The sequence below is a fragment of the Talpa occidentalis genome, unplaced genomic scaffold, assembly GCF_014898055.3.
Source record: "Talpa occidentalis isolate TD23 unplaced genomic scaffold, MPIMG_talOcc4v2.1 talOcc4.2, whole genome shotgun sequence".
Taxonomy (NCBI): domain Eukaryota; kingdom Metazoa; phylum Chordata; class Mammalia; order Eulipotyphla; family Talpidae; genus Talpa; species Talpa occidentalis.
This window is the reverse complement of record NW_023602073.1, coordinates 28,696,340-28,712,852: the sequence shown is the minus strand read 5'-3', so window position 1 is coordinate 28,712,852 and position 16,513 is coordinate 28,696,340. Positions and strand designations below refer to the sequence as shown.

Below are 16,513 nucleotides of genomic sequence, written 5' to 3'. Positions count from 1 at the left end.
AAGAGAAGGGGAAGCACTGGCTGAGTCATGGCCTGGTTCTTTTGGATTAAAAACTTTTTCATCTAGTGATGAATAGCCGAATTACTTAAATTCCACAATTTAAAATGAGAGACAGGTGTTGCCTCTAAGCCTCTTTGTGTCTTCATGAATTTTCTCAATTTTTTAAATTTAAGATTTTTTCTTGAGGAATTTTTTACAAGAGGTCTTAACTGTCTTTAAAGAGATACAAAATTGTCTTTATAGAGAGCTCTTTATCAGACACATCATATCCCTGGGTTAGTGGAAGAGCTCTAAGTTTTCTTTATAATTGTTTGAAGGGGGGTGAAATTATTACTCTTATTTCTAAGAGACAAAAGAAAGTCACAACTGAAAACAGTTTTTTACTGCTTTGTTGCAGACACTGTGTCTGCAATACTGGGTCTTTAGGGCCTGTAATCAGGCTGATTTGGAAGAAGAAGTTAGGAAAGATTGAATTAAAAACGTCACAGACTTTGGGTCTGGGGCCTTTTACCAGGCTATTTAAATGTTTTCAATTCTCATTTCTACCCTGTTTGTTTCCCAACCTTAGAATTCCCTTGGCAGCCAGTCGCCACCTAAAAATGGCCCAAGGATTGCCCAACTACTTACTGAGACACTGAATCCAATCTGAGGGTCCAGGGTTCAAGTCCCTGTTCGGGCACCACTTGTCATGGATAGCCCAGGCAAAAGGATGAGGGCATGAGTCTTGAGAAGATTGGAAGGGCAGCTAGGGAGAGAGATTCAAGATGTGCTTTGCTCTCCTCTGCAGACTTTATTAGCAGGAACACCAAAGCACAGTTTGATTACAAAGTAGGATACAGGACAAGCAGAGATACAGCATATTTCTGGCACACATTCATTGCCAAGGTTTTGCATAATCAAATTGTTCTTTTCTCATGCTCAGTTTTGCTGATCCATGGAAGGACATCGTGATCTGCACATGGGCCAGCTTTCTAGCCCACGCGGACCAGCGTTCTGGTCACGACCTCAATGACCCTCTTGTCTCAGCACTGCAGGTTCCGGGGGTCTCCAACAGGATATCAAAGGTACAAATCAGTGACCCATTGGAAGAGGTGCACAGGACAAGGTGTGGGAGAAAGGCACTGAGCTTCTGTGCCCCCCTCCAGGTGAGCCGTTCTCCCCCAAATCTTCACAACTTCACCAACTGGGAAGCTCTCTGAAGACCGCCTCTTGGACTTATATGAGGCTTCATTACATAGGCAAGGCTGAGTTTACTCGTTGGCTATCAGCAACCAAACTCAATCTCTGGGTCCCCTCTTCTCCCTAGAGGCCAGGGTAGTGGGGGCAGGAAGTGCCCATCTCTATTCAGGTTGGTTTCCCTAGTAGCCCTCATGTATCCTCAGTTATATTCCAAAAGTTACCTTCACTAACATAACACTCTCAACACTTAAGAAATTCCAAAGGGAGCCATGAACCAGAACTATGGATTTATATGAGAAATATATTTCAGTCATCTGAATGATGAAACAGACATATTTCTACAAATCACAATATCATAGTACAATACCCATATAATTTGTTATCCAATCTGGACACTTTTGAGATGAAAGGATATGCTATTAATTACACCAGGACAAAGGTGAAACAGGGACTGTCCCAGGAAAACCAGCATGTGTGATTAGTCTGACTATAATCATACAATTATCTAGAATCCCCGTTTGGCCTAAGATTAAGTTCAGATAAAATTAATGGTCTGCTTGTTGGTGTCAGATGTCAGGAACTAGAGCTAGGGGAGGTAAGGGTTGAAGTGGGATCCAGATGAAATGGAAAGACAGGAAGTGTAACAGGTGGTCCCCAGGAAAAGGGGAGGTTCCAGGTTCCCTGTCCCACCCAAAGCTGGGTGGAGCTGAGCCGGGAAGAGAAGAAGCTGGAGAGGAGCTGGAGAAGGAAGGAAGCAGGATAGAGAGCAAGAAGGAGACCAGCAGGAGGCACATGGAGCAGAGAGATATGTGAAGAAATTGCACTTGCTTCTCAGTCTTGGACTGGTTGAAACAGATGTGGGTGAGAGACCTATGGGGGAGGTTAATAATGACAGCTTTGTTTTTTCCAAAGATTCATTTATTTAGACATACAAGAACTGGGATGTAAGCCAGAGGTGCAGGCGGTGAGAGGATTCACCAGAGAAAGTGGGGAGCCGAACAGGCAGATCTACTGAGGGGAGTGGTGGGTGAAGCAGGAGAGATCTGCTGCTCCATGTGTGCTATTCCCTGGCCAGACAGGATCGAACCCGTGCTGCAGTGACTGGACTGAACTAGTGTTATAGCGGCTGGTGATAGCTTGATAGCACTGTCTTTAGTCCCAGCACAAGGAAGGCCCAACAATGGCAGCTTTTATCGTGGTTTTGATTTTGCACTTTTCCTCCCAGACTTGTCTGACTCTTTCTGACCCTTTTCTATGTATCCCCGCTGGGAGGTGATTTAGGCTTGTGTCAGGCTTTTGGGTCTTGCTCAATCCCGTTTTGATGGACTTTTATTCATGGGAGGATGGTAACTTTGGATGCTTAATTTGAAACTATATTCTTTGTCTTTTCTGTATCGCACACTAATTGTATTAATGTTCTTTTCCATTGAAGATTTATATATATTGTCCTGATGTGGTGGATGGCAGAACCTATTTAGAGCCATCAGATTTGGGGGTCCTGGGGTGCCCTACTCCCTGTCCTGTAACAGAAGGACACTTCTTTAATACAAGGGGGAGGAGGAAGGTAGATGTGTTGAGCTACAGAAAGAACCATAGGTGATGCTGGTTAATATTTTCCTAGTCAGGACAAAAGTCAAGGGAAGTCAAGTCTGGGGTCAGAGAATTTGGAAGAGACACAAGCCAAACAAAGAAAGAGCATGTAGACACCAGGGTACTGATTTCATACAGGGGGGAAATCCAAGAGGACAGACTGTCAGCAGTGCTTCGGGCAAGTGTAAGATGCGGCAGTGTCAAGAAAAATGGACAAAATGAGATATTGTCCTTTCAGAGAGGAAGCTCCTTGTGTCTCCCACTGTCCTAGCAATCCCCAGTAAGCGTGCAATGGCTACTTCTCAGTATAGCTGGCAACTCCCCGAGGTGGTGATTATATTGTCCACAATCTTTAAACAACTTTCCTCTGAGCAGTCTTTATTTTGTATTTTTAGCTTTGAAGAACTAGGGTGTAGGCCAGAGGTACAGGAGGATGAGAGGATCCACCAGAGATAGAGTGAGCAGCAGAACAGGCGCATCTACTGAAATACACTGCTGAGGGGAGCAGAGGGTGAGACAGGAGAGGTCTGGTGCGCCATGTGGGTCAGCTCCCTGACTGGGGATCGAACTCAGGACTCAGGCCTTAGTGGTGATAATGTTGCGGCTTCACCCCTTCAGAGCATGGTGCCAAAGTACCTGTGGTAGAGAATCATCTCCTCCTTTCTCTCCCAAGATTTGGGCTCTGCCTACAAGACATGCCAAAAGCACTTCAAGCTGTGAGCTTTCAGGAAGTATCCCCAACCCCTACCACGCCCCCCAGCCCAACTTCTGAGCAGACTTTGGTGCCCTGGCCCTTCTGATCTCAGTTAAATCTCTTATAAACATATTCTTAATTAGTTCAAGGTTCAGGACAACTTACTCTGCTTTATGAGAAGCACATATCCATTCACAATATCCATTTGTTCTCCAGGAGTGAGGTAGGATTGCCTATCTGCGTCCCTCTTTATAGTATTTCTTACATTCTAATCATTTTTCTATTCTCTCTCTCTCTCTCTCTCTCTCTCTCTCTCTCTCTCTCTCTCTCTCGCTCCCTCTCTGTCTCTCTCTCTCTCTCTCACCCCCATTTCCTCCCTCCCTGCTTCTCTAACTGGTAGAATATTTGACTTTCATATCCTCCTCCCTAGAACCAGTGTCCAGAGGAGACTTCTAGAATTTCAACAGACTTGAAGCAGCCCTCTGCCTACCATGGCGAGTCAACAGTTTAGCGACAGACTGAAGGAGGAACTGCTCTGCCCCATCTGTATTGATATTCTGCAGAACCCCGTCACTCTGGACTGTGGGCACAATTTCTGCCTCAGATGCATCTCTCGGGTTGCAGAAGAAACATCAAGCAAATGTCCCCTCTGTGGCAAATCTGTGAGGAAGAACTACGAGCCCAACTGGCTGTTGGTAAATCTGGTGGAGAAAGTCCAAGCTATGGATCCCTCTGAGATGCCGACAGAAAAGGAAAAAGACAGATGCGAGAAACACGAGGAGAAACTCCATTACTTCTGTGATCTTGATGGGAAGCTCCTTTGTATGCTGTGTCAAGAAACCAAGGAGCACAAATCCCACAATGTACTTTTAATAGAAGAGGCTGTCCCAAGATATCAGGTAGGCATTTAGGGTCTGTTCTCTGTCTCCCCGGGAGACCAGGAAACTGTCACTTTCTCCCTCTGCATCACCCCATCTTTGCACTGAGTAGGCGGTTTGCAGTCAGGTACTGTGGGCTCAGAGCTCTGAGTCTGAGTTGAGGCATCCTGGAGAGTGGAAAGGACACTGCGTTCTGAGCCAGCACCAGTGGTCCTATTAGCCTTTATATGATTTAGGAACAAAGCCGGCACAGGATCAAGCTCAAGCCTACTTTACAGAAATATGTGTTCCCGCATGCAAGCTGTACATAGGTTCTATGTTATTTACTGCTCCCCTCACATGCGAGCTACATCCCAAAGCTAACATTATCTACTGGGGCGCCTGTCATGGTGGAAAACAGTCTGAGAAACTCTGCGAAGATTCTGTGTTTTCTCACAGACACTACAATGACCTTCAAGTAATCAGTTTCCCCTTCTGAGCCTCAGGTGCCTCACCTTCCCAATGGGCAAAATGTGTATTTTAAGAGTTGTTGGCCAATGAGGGAAAGTTTGTGGGAGTTATTTGATAATTCCAAAACACCTTCGAAATATTAGTCATAATGTATTAGCTATAATTTATGACAATATTCCTCTCTTATAGGTCACTTTAGTTCAGATTTAACCCTCCCCAAGTACACCCCATCTCCCAGCTTGAATAGCAAAAAGAGATCTATTAATCATTGACCTGGTAGCATCACCAGCATCCTGAGGGAGCAGGATGGTGTTGTGGGGCTGAGGGGGTCCAGGCCCAGTTTGCCAAAACAACTCTCTCCCCACAGGAGAAGCTGCAATTGCAAGTCGAGGTCTTGAAGCAAAAGGAGATGGTGATAAAACAAGCAAAACCACAAGGTGAACAGAAGATCAACAACTTCATGGTGAGGAAAATTCAGGCAGTGGTGTCTCTGTCCTATGATCTTACAAGGAGAAACAGCTCTACAAATACTAGACTCTCTTCTTTTTTTTTTCTTAAGATTTATTTATTTATTTGTTTGTTTGTTTGTTTGTTTGTTTGTTTATTTATTTATACAAGCACTGGGCACAGTCAGAAGCACGGGAGGGTGACAGAATTCACCAGAGTCAGAACGGGGAACAGAACAGACAAACTGACGAAACACACTGCTGAGGGGAGCAGTGGGCCTGCAGGAGAGGTCTGCGCGCCATGTGGGACTCTGGCCTGTGGCTGGGGATCAAGCAGGCGCTACAGAGGCTGCTGGCAGCTTCACAGACCAGCGGGCAAGACAGGAGAGGTCTGCTGCGCCATGTGGGTTTCTCCCCAGCCAGCTAGGATCCAAATGGTGCTGCAGTGGCTGCGGACAGCTTCATAGGTTGTGTCTTAACCCCTTGCGCCACCAGGGAGGACAAAGGCTGTATTTTAGAAGGACAGCCTTATTCAGAAAAAGAGAAAGAAACAAAAAAAAGAGGCCCTTGCATAGACACAGGAAGGCAGAGAGCTGCGTTTTACCAGACCAAAGGGCTTCTTTATATCGCGTTCTTTGGAGAGTTTAATTCCTTTGTGGAATTTTGCCTATTGTGAAAGCTATCGCTTTTAAGATCTGGTTGGGTTAATCTCTAAGGACAGGGGTTTCTTTGTAATGACTAAAGGCTCCATCCCCACCGCTGGTCTGTGCTGATAAATTTTCCATAGCAGTAGGACTTGTTAACCATCCCTCTCTCCACAGAGGGCTAGTCCAAGAGGCAGGCAGTGTAGGTGTTCCTCTTTCCCAGCTGGGTAATCCCTTCAGCAACCAGATCTCTCTGATGCCACTACCAACCCAAGGGGGACAGAGAATTTCATCATGGAATGCAATTGCAGCCAGTTAATGGTAAATCCTAAAGAGGGAATACAGTTCAGTGGTCAGAGGTTAGTTCTGCCTAGTCCTAGATTTCCTGCTCTTAGTTTCCTTCACCAGTATCTGCTGGTACTCTGTGTGTGTGTGTGTGTGTGTGTGTGAGAGAGAGAGAGAGAGAGGGAGAGAGAGAGAGAGAGAGAGAGAGAGAGAGAGAGGAGAGAAGAATCCATGTGAACCAGATCATGAACTAAAAGCGTTCTCAGAAATGTGGTGTGTACTAGATACTTAGGTAGTCAGTTTTTAGATACTGAGGAGCTTGAAGGTAAAAATTATAAAACAGAAATAACCTAAAACTAAACCTGAGCTCATATGAAGTGCTTTAACAAGTTCATGTTCCTCACTGTCCCTTTCCTCCAGATTGTCCACAGAATACACTGTTCCGCATTAGTGCTCAGTACAAACTTAATGAAATTGAAAAATGAAATAAAATGGGCTAGAAGGACCTTGGAGGTCAACCGCTCATCTTCTGGGTATTTTTCCTGCCCCCAGGCTAAGGTGGAACTTGAGAAGCAAAAGATCACTGAAGAATTCCAGCAGCTGTATCAGACCCTACAGGAAGAGGAGAATTTCCTCCTGTCAAGGATGAACTGGCTGGCTCAGGAGGGAGATAGCGGGAAGAATGTCTATGTCACTGCCTCTGAGACTCAGCTGAACTCTCTCAAGTTGCAGATTGATTCCCTGATGGAGAGGCAGCATTTCACACACAAAGAGATGCTCAAGGTAAGCCCTTCAGGACCAAGCTGAAAAAAGAAGCCCAGCCCTGGTGGTGAGTCAGAGCAGGGACTTCCCGGCAGATCACCTGGCCTTGCCCATCCTAGCCCCGGCCCAGTTCTGTCCAATAGAAATATAATCAGTACTCCAGGAGAGCAATAAACATAATTGAGAAATATGAGCGCCACATAGGTAATTTAGAATTATATTGCAAGCCACATATGTCATTTAAACTTTTTTCTGGAAGTCACATTAAAAAATATAAAAGAAACAGGTGAAAAATTTCACCTGTTTGTAAAATATACAAAATATTTTATATAACCCAATGTATATAAAACATTATCATTTCAACCTGTTATCCAATATCTCTTATATATTAGTGAAATGTTTTAGTCTCATTTTTCAGTACTGACTGTGAAATCCATGTGTATTTTTTGCAACAGCAGATCTCAGTTCAAAGATGCTAAATTTTCAATGGTTGGAGTAAAACGTAGTCCTACCAAATCAATATAGTCTATTTAAAGGAAAAACTGTTTTCCCTGCTTCTGGTTTTAAATTTTAATTTTAATTAGTGAGAATTCAATAAAATTAAAAATTTCGTTCCTTCTCACACTCATCGTATTTCGCAGGGATCTGGTGGCTACCATATTGGACAGCATGGGTCTAGCCAATGCCCCCAATAAGCTGAGGTCTCTCCTGAATTCATCTCCCACTCTCACTAGTTCAGAAATCCATTTGAACTCTCAGAAATCCAAGATCATGGAAAGTCATTCCAGCCCCTCTGCTTTCCTACCTCTCCTGTTTCTAGTTTAGGCCCAAGGAAAAAATTCATCTCCAAAATCTCACTCCTCTTCCCGTCCTCATCACTCAGTTCCTCTTGAGGTCTGGCCATTTTCCTGCCTCCTGGTGTATCAGACACTTTTTGGAGGAGCCCGCTGTGGGAGGTGAGAAGAAAGAATGGGTTTAAAGGTGTTCTCACTGCACCTGCCCTGCTCCACCTGCATTTCCTCCTTGGCTCCAGTGCATCAACCAAGTACTAAGGCTTCCATTTCTCTTTCTCTTCCAGAACATCAAAATTATCCTGTGCAGGTATGATGGACCGTCCCAAATGCCTTTTACCTACTGATTCATTACCCTACAAAGTTCAACATGTATGCAAATACACTCAACATTCCTCCCTCACAAAGGCCCACACATTCTACCTTTGCAGTCAGGTGCTGAAGCTTCAGGTAGGAAAGGCCAATGCTGAGCAAATTAGCAAGTAGACTGGTTGTTAAAGAGAAGAGCTATTTTCTAGAGGTTCCTATTTCTTCAGTACAGATTCTCTTGTTTCCTTGAAACTTTGGGGCTCCTGGGCCCACCACTGCTGGCCCCTTCCTCTGCCCCCTTTCTCTCCTCTCCTCCTGTCTGTCTTATCTCCTGTCTTCATTTGCATATCTCCCTGTGCCTACCTCACTCCATCCTAGAACCCTAGTTCTGGCCTCCAGATTCCCAGCTCGCTGTCCCCTGACTGCCTCCCCACCCCAGGACTCATCACCTTCTCCCCAGCTCTTGTCATGGCTAATTCTCCCCACCATCCCCTCTTGCCATCATCCACACAATCATATCTTCCCAGGAGTGAAGGATTTCCCTTTCTCAGTCCAACCCCTGTTCCTTCTCACCTGGAGAGAAAACTCAGTGATGCACAATCAAGACATAAAAACCTGGCAAGTTACCTGAAGAAATTCAAAGGTAAGAAAGAACTTGCCTCTCTGGGGGTCTTCCCCCATCCAGCATGGAATATGACCTGTAATTTCTGCATATGATCATAATCACAGGACCTTTCAGATGCCAGGCTCTCTGCGGAGCACCTTCCCGTGTTTCTCTGGGCTTCCAGGCAGGCATTTCCTGCTCTGTCTTCACCACACGTTATCTCCCCGGAGATGGTGAGGGAGCCTGAACTTTTACCCCAGTGGGTCCCTTTGTGTAGCCCAGTGGCTGCCTGCAAGTTGGTGCTCCACTGGTGGATCAGAGAGGTCAGGCCTATCTTCCCTGAGACCCCAGGCAGGGTCTGTGTGATCTCCCAAAAGTGGTTTGTACTTCTCACATGCAAGCTTAGAGCTCTGACATTGAAAATAGATTCAATGTCAATGATGTCTGGGGGAAATCTCTCTTCCAGTTTTGCAGGGAAACAGAAATCAGCCCCAACAGAAGTGGATGGTTCCCAAGTCACTTTAGGATGTTCAGTCTGATATTTTTCAAAGACTTGTCAGGGCTTGCAACAGGAATAAGGGTTGTGTTTATAAGGACACCCCTCCCCGCAACTGTGAAGGCTGTGCTTATCTAAGCCAGGAGAAAAGACAGCTGAAAGGAGTTTCCTTCCTAGGAATATCAAAGAATCCTCCTTGATATTCACCCCTCCAGTTCTCACCTTACTCTATTACAGTCTGTAGCAAGGAGGGAGGAGGGCTTGCTGGGGAAAGCACTCACACCATTGCCCCAATCTCCATAGTTCCCTAGTCTGAAGGGTGGGTTGTTTGGGGGTCCAGAAACCAGGGTGGACATGGGGTGGTTGGATACTGAAGGGCCTTGTGGCACAGTGTCCCGGGCAATGTTTCTCTGCATCTCTGCTCTGGCTGTAAGCATGTGGATCCCTCAGAAGAGGGTTGCTGTGTGCTACCCAGGGTTGGGAAGCTAGAGTTTAAGGGGGTGGGGTTGTGGCATAGAGCTTTGGGTATCCTCCACAGGGCTAATCTGTTCTCTCCTGGAGTTGCAGGGCATTGTAAGGGTGTGCAGGGATCCGAAAGGTAGCCCCCCACCTAGAAACCCCACACATATCTTCCCCCAGTCCAGCACTTCCTCAGGAAATCCAAGCCTTTGTCCCAGGTTGTGGGATTCATCCTTCAACTCCACAAATTTGCTAGTCCCCTGCCCTGTTCCCAGCAGGGGGCAGCAAGTGACAGTCCTCCTTCTCTGTGCCTGGAGATGGGGGCCTAAGCTCCTACTCCAGGAGCTCCACCTCTTTCCCCTCTCAAGCCCCATTTAAGTGGAGGGAGGGTACACTTGTGATCCAGGCCTTAGGAGAATGAGACCTTCTCTCTCACTTACCATACCTGGCTGCGGGGAGCTGGGCACCACAGCAGACTTTCTTTTCTTTGTTTTGTTAAACTTTTTTTTTTTTTAAAGATCTGTTAATACAAGCACTGGGTACAGTCAGAAGCATGGGAGGGTGAGAGAATTCACCAGAGCCAGAGCGGGGAACAGAACAGGTACACTGACTGACCAAATACACTGCTGAGGGGAGCAGCGGGCGGCAGGATAGGTCTGCGTGCCATGTGGGACCTTCGCCATCTGGCCAGGGAGCGAAGAACCAGCACTCTAGGGGCTGCAGGCAGCTTCTCAGCTGAGCGCTCAACCCACTGGGCCACCAGGGGAGGCCCCACAGCAGACTTTCCTATGAAGCCAAAGAGTGAGGACCCAAAGCACATTTTGTCCTCAGTGCCTTCTCCTCTGTTGTCGCTAGGGAGAAACTAGATCCTAGCACCTGACTTTGTGGCCGCTAGCACACGTGCTGCTGGGCACTTGGAACATGGCTCGTTCAAATCCAAGCGTGCTGTCAATGAACATGTATTGAATTTCTAAGAGTTACATGAAAATGGAATGTAAAACATAAGAATGTCTTACATGTTGAAATGCTATGTTTTTATTTAGGTAAGATTGGTTTACAGCACTATATGTTTTAGGAGTACACCTTCACCCCCTTCAATGTATGATACCACGCCATTCCCAACACCAAAGTTCTACTTACCATCCATTCTATCTTGTTGACCCCTCGCTACTCATTCCTCCCACAAACATTTTTAAAATAATGAATGAGGGCCTCCCCAGTGGTGCAGCAGTTTGAGCGTGACTCTGTGAAGCTGTCCGCAGCCTCTGCATTGCAGGTTCGAGTCCTTGCCGGCCAGGGAGATACCCACATGGCACAGCAGACCTCTCCTGTCTCGCCGGCTGCTTCCCTCAGCAGTGTAATTCAGTAGATCCACCTTTTCTGCTCCCGGCTCTTTCTGGTGGAGTCTCTCACCCTCCCACACCTCTGGCCTGTACCCCAGCTCTTGTATAAATACATAAATCTTCAAAAAAAATAATGAGTGAAGGGCCTCCCGGGTGGCTCAGGGGTTGAGCACAGCACTGTGAAGTGGTCTGCAGCCTCTGCAGTATGGGTTCAATTCCCAGCCAGTCAGGGAAATACCCACATGGTGAGGCAGACCTCTCCTGTCTTGTCCACTGCTCCCCACAGCAGTGTATTTCAGTAGATCCACCTGTTCTGCTCCTGGCTCTGTCTCTGGTGAATCTTCTCACCCTCCCACACCTCTGGCCTGTACCCCGGCTCTTGTATAAATAAATAAATCTTTAAAAAGAAAAGCTCCAAATTGCTATTTTAAAAAGATGAGTGAAATGCAATCTATAATTAATATTAAATTCACTAGTTCTTAAGGTGACTACTAGAAATTTCTATTTCATTTTTTAAGCATTCTAGTTTACTTTTTCACTATATAGGATTTCTCCTCTCAGGAGAGATCACCATAGTTTTCCTGCCACCAAAGTGCCCACAGTCTTCCACCGCAATCCATGGTGTTTTCTCCCCTCCATCTCTAACCTCTCCCCTCCTGTCTCAGATCTGTGCTCTGCTTTCAAGAGCCAGTTTTACACTGTGACTTTTTCTGATCCTTTGTTTAGTTCCTCTAGATTCCACATGTATGTGAAACCATCTGGTGTTTATCTTTCTCCTCCTGGATCACTTCATGTAGAACAATCCCTTCTGGGTCCATCCACGATGCCACAAATGGCATGGTATCCTTTAGACTGCTAAGTAGTATTCCGCCGTGTATATGTAAAACATCTTCTTGACCCATTTATGTCCTGGGCATGTAGGTTGTTTCCATATCTTGGCTATTGTAAAGAATGCTGCTGTAAACATAGGAGTTCAGGTTTCCTTTTGAATTAGTGTTTTCGAACCCTTTGGAGCGGTACCTACTACTAAAAATTTTATGGTATTCGTGGCTGAGATTATATTTTGCCTGGGCAATGCTGGCTAGATAACCAGTTTAGGGAAGCAGAAGGAGGAAATCTCAGTGTGTTTTTTTTTTTTTTTTTTTGATTTATTATTTATTTATTTATTATTTATTTATTTATTTGTATAAGCACTGGGCACAGTCAGAAGCATGGGAGGGTGAGAGAATTCACCAGAGCCAGAGCAGGAACAGAACAGACAGACTGATGAAATACACTGCTGAGGGGAGCAGCGGGCGGCAGGAGAGGTCAGCGCGCCATGTGGTATCCTCACCAGCGGCCTGGGATCTAACTGGCGTTGCAGAGGCTGCAGGCAGCTTCACAGCCCAGTGTTCAACTGCTGTGCCACCGGGAGGCCCTCTCAGTGTTTTATACATTCTTGTCCACTAAGAATATGAGACAAATCCAGTTCCCATTTCTCTGTTACTGCAAATCAGTGCCTTGCTATGAAATTCTGGATTTCTTGCTCAACCACTCCGGATTTTCTCCATTCATCCCTTTCTTTCCCACAGACCATCTCAAGAATGAAGGGGAGAAAGATAGAAGCAAATTTTTGAAAGGCATGAGTGACAAGGACATAACGAAATGTAAGTGGGGACTGGGGCTTGCTCCTGCCATTTGCGAAAAGTGAGAAAAGCAAAGGGGGACAATCTGTAGTTATATGAAAGTTAGATGTGGGTGAATGCCTAGTCTTCATTCAATTGAGAAGAACAGGGGTAAGGGTATTTTTTGTATTTGAAGTCAGTTAGCTCATAGTTACAGTGACTTTTGGCAAAATTTTGAAGTATTCAAAAGTCATAGAAAAGTATAAATGTATTTCTTTATTCCTCAGAGTAAGGGAGAAAGGGGTAGGATGGGAAGAGGCAGAGGTTGCTCAGTCTCTGCAGTATTAGCTGCCATGTGGGCAAACCCCTGTGATGTGAGGTCAGGACCACTGGGGACAGAGACCCACTAACAGCAGCCTAAGCCAAAGTTATCAGGCCAGGCTCTGCCACCTGAGAGGTTACACTGGAAATACCATTTCTTAAAGATCCACTATTTGCTAAATATCTCACACCTGATATTTGTAGCCCCAAAGTTATCCTTCAAGGAAGGTGTTTATACAGAGATACACACACACGTCCCTGTATCTCCAGGGAGGTGAGGTAAATCAACCCAGATCATGTGACTATTAAGAGAAGAGACAGCATGAGAACTCACCCACCAAAGTCAGAAAGAACATAATGCATCCCAAAGCCAGAGAGTGCGGTTTAGGATTGAGCATTTCTCTGGGAGAGGAGCTATTGGTGTCTGCAAAGAAGTCTCCACTGTTCTCCCTGCCTTGTTCCCTGTTGAATGTTTCGCTTCCCGAGTCCCAGAAAGGCCAGAACTTTCCCCAACCCTCTCCAGCTATCACTGAAACAATCCTAAAGGTGTCCACTCTTCCCCATAGGGGAGGGGTGCTCCCTAGCACCTTGTCTGTTGTTCTTAGTGTCAGTGTTTTGGCTTTGTTTTTAATTTGCAGCTTCTGGTTATCAGTACCAAAATTGGTTTTCTCTCTCTAAGACATAGATGGCCAGTCAGAGACTAATACTCCTAAAACAAACCAAGCCTCAGAGCCTGAGTCACCCTCTCCAGTTCAGGGTCCTGATACTCAGTCTTTGGGGTTCCTGTGTCATGTTCCAGCGAGGGGACCTCGGATTCTCCAGGTAAGCAAAATGCTCTCTCCACCCAAAACACAGACAGGAACACTGGAGCTGAGGCCGCCAGGGAAGGGAGGAGGCTTCACTTCCTATCACATATCATCCTCCCTGAGCAGAGCTAGGCAGGACTGAATGACTTCCCTCAGTTCCAGCCTGAGATAAAGAGGAACAGGGATGGAGCAAGAAGAGGAATGTAGGAAGCTGAATCAAGAGGAAGAGGACTAGGCATTTGGGAGAAGCAGCTGAAAGGCTGTGGACTTCCCAGAGGCGTGGGCAAGCAAGAAGGGTGGGCCCAGGGGCATGCCATCCAATTCCTTTACTCCTTCCCAAATTATACCTCCGCCCCAGTAACACCACTAACTGGTTCAGGGGTGCTTTCTGCAGCCTAACCTTCATCCCTCCTGCTGCGTCCCAGCTCAGCAGCACTTTGAGGCAATGGAGGATGATCGCCCCCTCGCGCCCACTGACCTCTTTTCTTTTCCTTCTCCCTCAAAGGCAGCGAAACACCTAGGCCACCTGTACCGGCCCGCCACCTTTCAACTCCACACAGCCCCAGATTGCAGACACGGGCGCCGCCAGTCCCTCCCCGGAGCAGAGCCTCCCTGGTTCCCCTAACCCCAACAGCAGTGGCGACGCCGACCGCGTGGAGCCCTGCGGAGCTCAAGGAGGCGCTCTGTGAGTGCAGCCCGGGGGAGCGCGCGCTGGTGAAGCTGGAGAGGGGATGCGGGTGTCTGAGCAAAATGAGGAGAAGGTGGCTCGGGACGCCCCGCGCTCCCGCCTGTGCCCGGCTCCTCCTCCTGCTTGGGCTGCGGTGCCCCTGGTGGATAAAGGAAGTTCCTATCGCTGCCTCCCCTGGACAACTCCCCATCCCCCCAACATTGACTCTGGCAGCTCAGGCTAGACTGCAGACAGAGCTGGGCCAGAGGAGGGTAAATCCTAGCGTGAATCACAGTTCACCTAACCCGCTCCCATGACCCTGACCGCCCTCTCCTTTCCCCCTCGTTCCTGTATCCTCCCTGGCCATCCCTTCCAAGCCCGCCTATCCAGCAAGAGAAAATTAACATTGCAGTAAGAGAGTTTAGGGCCTCCCTGGTGGTGCAAGGGGTTGAGACACAGCACTGTGAGGCTGTCCTCAGCCACTGCAGCACGAGTTCGATTCCGGGCCAGGGAGGTTTGACCCACATGGCGCAGCAGACCTCTCCTGTCTGCCCGCTGCTCCCCTCAGCAGTGTATTTCAGTCAGTCTGCCTGTTCTGCTCCCCACTCTGTCTCTGCTGAATCCTCTCACACACCCCCTCCTCCTCACCTCTGGCCTACACCCCTGTTCTTGTAGACATAAATAAACAAATCTTAAAAAAGAGAGTATGATTAGATAACAAATCAGAAGATAAAATTAGGTTCCCTTTCCTGAGTCCTTAGGGGAACCTGGAACTAGGGCTGCTAAAGCCCATGGGAGAGGGTGGACAGGGGCCTCAGTCTAGTCTTGAAAAAACTCGACATCCAAATGCAAATTAAAAAACAGGTGTGTGTGTGGGGGGTGTTCCAAATCGACTATTCCTCCTTCAGTATTCCAACCTTCCACTCTTCCCTGTCTTTCAGGGATCCACATTGAAAATGACCAGAGCTCAGGAAGTCTGAGTCTCAACATCCCTTCTGCTAGCTCCAAGTCTTGTTTTAGATGGGAGAAACAGGAACCACAGGAACGGAAGGGAAAAGAGATAAATTCAGCTTTGGGAATTGAAATGATGCCCCCTGTCTGCCCCTCCACCCCCAGAGGACACTCCTCTCTCCTCCCATAGAGCAGCACTAGGTGAAATATACCGAATAACTTCAAGCAGTGGGGGCTGGGAGTACTCTGGGGAAGGAGAGGGTAGTTGACCAGGAGGAGAAAGCTCCCCTCCAACTGCACCCAGAGGAGCTAGCTGGAGGGGACTGGGCAACTAGGCCCAAGCAGCCTCTTTCTCCTCATATTCCCGCAGTTCCCATGACCTTTGATGAAGTCACAGCCCACCCAGAACTCATCATTTCTCCGGATCTGAAGACAGCGACGCTGGATTTCATCCAACAGGAGAGCTCAGATGAGCCCACAGACCCTGAATGCTTCTACCCATTCCGCTGCGTGCTGGGCTTTCCAGGGCTCTCCAGAGGCCGCCACACCTGGGAGACACAGCTGGATGGGCCCGGGGGCGGGGCCTGCATGGTGGGCGTGGCCTTGGGACAAGCCGCCAGGAGGGGTTTTCTGGTCATAGACCCCTTGACCGGCTTTTGGGTGCTTAGAATAACAGGCTCCGAGTGCCAGGCTCTCCTGGAGGCTGGCGCCCGGGAGGACCTCCCCGCCTGTCCGAGGAAAGTGGGCATCTGCGTGGATTTTGAGTGCGGGGAGGTCGTCTTCTACGACGCCGTCACGAACACGCACATCTACACCTTCCACACCTCCTTCCCGGGACAGGTCTTCCCCTTTTATCGGCTTCTGTTTCCAGGCACACGGATCACCCTGAACCCCTGAAGCTGTTCCTTTGCCTTGCCCTCCTTGTCCTCGGCGTTAACTCCTGGCTTTGGGACGCGCTGCCAGCAGGTGGAGGGGTGCAGCTAGGCTTCCAGGATCATGTGGGAAGGCCACACTTGTGCTTTCTGGCCGGGCCCATCTCTGGCCTGGCTTTAAATTTCCTCCTTCTCTCAGTCCTCCCCTCAATATGCCTAAGTCGAAAAGAGAGCCTGGAGAACACGAGAAGATTCTACACAAGGCTAGTCACTGTAGCACTGTTTGTTGGTTTTTGATTTTTAAAGAATCATTGTGTTTTATTTTATTTTCTTACATCGTCTGTATTGATTTCTCCCCTTCG

At 47.5% G+C, this 16,513-nt stretch overlaps 1 protein-coding gene across 1 annotated transcript; it reads left to right on the top strand.

Moving 5' to 3' along the window:
* Positions 1-3,954: 3,954 nt before the first annotated feature.
* LOC119251110 (E3 ubiquitin-protein ligase TRIM31-like) lies at positions 3,955-16,221 on the top strand. Its single transcript, XM_054698080.1, has 8 exons — positions 3,955-4,362; positions 5,159-5,254; positions 6,719-6,949; positions 8,007-8,029; positions 8,556-8,671; positions 12,502-12,576; positions 13,627-13,677; positions 15,650-16,221. Exons 1-8 carry the CDS (start codon positions 3,955-3,957, stop codon positions 16,174-16,176), a joined length of 1,527 nt encoding a protein of 508 aa, XP_054554055.1. The 3' UTR covers positions 16,177-16,221.
* Positions 16,222-16,513: the final 292 nt, after the last annotated feature.

Coding starts and splice junctions, on each gene's coding strand:
- LOC119251110 (XM_054698080.1), top strand. CDS start 3,955: ATGGCGAGTCAACAGTTTAGCGACAGACTGAAGGAGGAACTGCTCTGC. Junction 4,363..5,158: donor AGGCTGTCCCAAGATATCAG/GTAGGCATTTAG, acceptor CTCTCCCCACAG/GAGAAGCTGCAATTGCAAGT. Junction 13,678..15,649: donor GGGGACCTCGGATTCTCCAG/GTAAGCAAAATG, acceptor ATATTCCCGCAG/TTCCCATGACCTTTGATGAA.